At 33.0% G+C, this 4,019-nt stretch overlaps 1 protein-coding gene across 1 annotated transcript; it reads left to right on the plus strand.

The window, feature by feature from the left end:
* Positions 1-1,559: 1,559 nt before the first annotated feature.
* LOC106329994 (probable E3 ubiquitin-protein ligase RNF144A) lies at positions 1,560-2,722 on the plus strand. Its single transcript, XM_013768571.1, has 3 exons — positions 1,560-1,598; positions 1,722-2,406; positions 2,518-2,722. The coding sequence occupies exons 2-3, from the start codon at positions 1,796-1,798 to the stop codon at positions 2,720-2,722; spliced, it is 816 nt and encodes a 271-aa protein (XP_013624025.1). The 5' UTR covers positions 1,560-1,598; positions 1,722-1,795.
* Positions 2,723-4,019: the final 1,297 nt, after the last annotated feature.

The raw sequence follows: 4,019 nt of genomic DNA on the forward strand, positions 1-4,019 counted from the left end.
AAACCCTGGGAATTCTACTTCAATAATCTCCTGCAAGATCCCGTAGAAATCTGTTTCGCCTTTCACACATATTCCATAATTACTTGTCGCCCGATGTCTACCATACTCATATGTATGAAAAGTAAAGCCTCGTGGGAAATACATCGGTGATGTGGCGACCTTTGCAGCTAGACCTTGAATTAATTCATGAACCATGTGGGGTAATCTGGATCGTTATAATCAACCTGCAAAAATAAAGAGAACGTTAAAATTAATTATTCATAAATTTCGACGCGAAGTAGACGTAAAATATTTCGTCGTAAATTCCTCGTTATATTTACGTGTACTTTACGACAAAATCTTGTTTCCTCGTAAAAACCACGTTAAATTGCGTCGTTTTTACGACGAAACTTTATTGTCGTTATTTTACGACGAAATTACGTTGATTTGTTTTTTCCTCGTAAGGTTCTCGTAAATAAGACGTACATTTACGAGGACTTATTTTCCCCGTTACATTTCGTCGCTAATTTTGTGTTTTATTGTAGTGTTTCTTTAATTTATTGGAATTATCTTTCTATTTCTCATTTTTAGAATTATCTTCCAATTTTACATTTTGTTTTATTTTTTCTAATATATAGCTTTATTGTCGTTATTTTTTTCTCATTTTTCTTATATATAATGTTAAAACCCCTCAACTATGTTTGTTTTAGGTAAAAACTTTCAAACTAAGTATTTAATGGAAAAACCCTCAAACTAACTTTATTTAATGAATTAAACCCTCGCAGGTCATAACTACCATTACTACCGGTAAATCTTTAGTTCAGGGGTTCCTACATTAATTAAACATAGTTGAGAGATTTTACCATTAAAAATCTAAAAAATCAAAATTTTATAATATTATCTAAAAATTAGTAACTTAATTTTTTAAAATTAGCATTTTAATTTTTTTTTGTAAATATATAGTTTGATGTGTTTTTTAACATCAAAATTATATATGTATAAATTAAAAATATAAAACCCATAAAATAAAATAAAAATTATCTAAAGATTTATTATTACATTTTTATTAGATAAGATATAATTTTTATTATATTTTCTTGTTTTTTACATTTTAAATCTTTTAGTAATTTTATTAGAGATAAATCTTTAGATAATTTTAATTATATTTTCTGGATTTTTTCATTTTTAATTTATATATATATATAATGTTGATGTTAAAAAAAACATCAAACTCATATATTTACAAAAAAAAAAAAATGCTCATTTTGAAAATTTAAGTTACCTATTTTTAGATAATATTATATAAATTTTTTTTTTGATTTTTTAGATTTTTAATGATAAAACTCTTCAACTATGTTTGCTTAATGTAGAAACTCCTAAACTAAAGATTTATCGGTAGTAATGGTAATTATGACATGCAAATGTTTAATTCATTAAATAAAGTTAGTTCGGAGGTTTTTTCGTTAAATACTTAGTTTGAGGTTTTTTACCCAAAACAAATTTTAGTTGAGGGGTTTTAATGTTAAAAATCCTTGTATATAATACCTGTTGAGTCATGAATATGATAGTTTAAGTCGCCGCGAAGAGAGCATAAGAGCGGCGGAGCCGCAGCCTCGCAGGTTAGGGAGATAAAAAGATCAGCCCAATCAAATCTGATTTGGATTAGTTATCTTCTTTCTTCCTGTTTTCTTTGTAAATTTCGTTTCCCTTATGGTTTTGTGTTATTGTTTTCTTATATTTAGCCCTAGGTATACATTAATGGGTCATAAAGCGTGGATTCGTTAAACGAAAATTTTCTCTACCAAGTGGCATAGCAATGGAAGGAAAAGTTTCTGAGGTCAGAATAGATATGCCTCTTCCGAAAGAGACTTGCAGTATATGTATCGATGACAATATCAGTGCTATTCAGATGTTTTCTGTTGATATTTGTGGTCATCGGTTTTGTTCCGAATGTGTGAAACGATATATTGAGGCGAAACTACTAGAGGGAAATAGGCTTACATGTCCTTATGATGGCTGCCATCTTGAGCTGCGTTATCAAAGTTGTGTCAACCTTTTGACTGATGAACTAAAAAAAATTTGGAAGCAGAGGATCATTGAGGACTTGATTCCTGTAACGGAGAGAGTTTACTGCCCGAACCCGAGGTGCTCAGCTTTAATGTCGGTAAAGGAACTCTCTATAATTAAATCGACCGAAGAATCTGGAGTTAGGAGATTATGTGTCAAATGTCGTGAACCCTTTTGCATTAACTGCAAAGTTCGGTGGCATCACGACATAACGTGCGACAATTACAAGATTTTGCATCCAAATCCTGTAGCAAACGATACAAAGCTAGAAGCTCTAGCTAATAAGGAAATGTGGCGACAATGCACAAAGTGTCAAAACATGATTGAACTTTCTGAAGGATGCGCAACTGTACAATGCAGGTATCATCTTTAATATCATCTCTTTAGAATTTCATCATGTATGTATTCTTAAGCATGCATGAGATTTTAAATTCTATGTATTAACAGTACTAGTTACTTGATATATGGCAGATGTGGACATACGTTTTGCTACCGATGTGGAGCCAATGCTGGATGTTGCCCTCATGGTCATAACTTTTATGATTTGAGGACTGGACGTCTATTGTATCGACCATGGTGTGCTGCCTTGTGGACTCTCGTTTTGCTTGTGGTGACGGTTGCTGGTATTGTCGCCTCTGTTGTTTGTATTATTTTACATTTCGTCAGAAAGAAATAGAAAACTAATAATCGGTTTGGTATATTGAAAGGATTACTAATAGAAGTACAATCCCAATTTTCCAGTATGTCACAGTCGTGCATTAACAATTGGAAGAAAAACAATATGTACATAGTAAACTCGAATTCCGGAAGACGAAGTTTGTTACTCTAGCGACTGTCGAAACAAGAATATGCTAAGAGCATGAGCATTGGGTTCACATGAATTTTTTAATATTTTTTTGTGGGTTCATAAATAGTTATGAACCTGTATTTGTTTTTTTTCTGCATTGGTGAACCTGAAGAAAGAGTTCATAAGACGAAAAGAATAATATTTAATTTTTTTTTAAATTCAAATTATTCAGAATACATGAATAAAATATTAAAAATATTATTAAATTTGTGAAAACTATTTATGCATTACAATAAAAGAGTAGATTACATAAATTGAGAAATTTAAAAATGTAGAAAGCTTATTCATCTTCATCACCAAACTTTTGCCAAATATTTTCCATTAAATCAGCTTTCAAACGAGCATGCTTCTCTTGATCTCGAACTTCTCTGCGCATGCCTAACATATCACCAGCTTGAATACTTTCTCTGCTTGTCACCTTTGAAGTTCTGCTTGACTCTTCTGATTCGAACTCACAAGTATTTATTTGAGCGTATCCGTGTCGTTCGTTCTCTACTATCATATTGTGCAATATGACACAAGTTCTCATTATCTTACCTATCTTTTCCTTATCCCATTGTAGAGCTGGATTTTTAACAATTGCAAACCTCGACTGTAATACTCCAAAAGCCCGTTCGACATCTTTTCTGACGGATTCTTGCTTCTGTGCAAATTTCTCGGCTTTAGGACCTTGAGGAAGTGGGATGGATTGGATAAATGTTGACCAGTTTGGATAAATTCCGTCAGTAAGATAGTAGGCCATACGATAAGTGTGGTTGTTGACCTTGAACTTAACTTTAGGCGCTCGACCATGTAAGATGTCATCAAAAACAGGTGACCGATCAAGAACATTGATATCGTTGAGTGTACCTGGTAAGCCAAAAAATGCGTGCCATATCCAAAGATCTTGTGATGCCACGGCTTCTAAGACAATTGTCGGCTTTCCTGAACCCCGTGTGAACTGACCTTTCCAAGCCGTTGGGCAGTTTTTCCACTCCCAATGCATACAGTCGATGCTGCCTATCATTCCCGAAAACCCCCGTACCTCTCCAACATCGAGTAATCGTTGAAGATCCTCGGCTGTAGGGCTTCGTAGATATTCATCTCCAAACAATAGTATTATTGCATCAGTGAAATTTGCCAAACA

Source organism: Brassica oleracea, chromosome C3 (genome assembly GCF_000695525.1).
Source record: "Brassica oleracea var. oleracea cultivar TO1000 chromosome C3, BOL, whole genome shotgun sequence".
NCBI classification, from domain to species: domain Eukaryota; kingdom Viridiplantae; phylum Streptophyta; class Magnoliopsida; order Brassicales; family Brassicaceae; genus Brassica; species Brassica oleracea.

Bases quoted from the DNA above. Each gene is read 5' to 3' on its own strand.
- LOC106329994 (XM_013768571.1), top strand. From the start codon at position 1,796: ATGGAAGGAAAAGTTTCTGAGGTCAGAATAGATATGCCTCTTCCGAAA. The intron at 2,407-2,517 runs GTATCATCTTTA...GATATATGGCAG, and splicing joins TGCGCAACTGTACAATGCAG to ATGTGGACATACGTTTTGCT.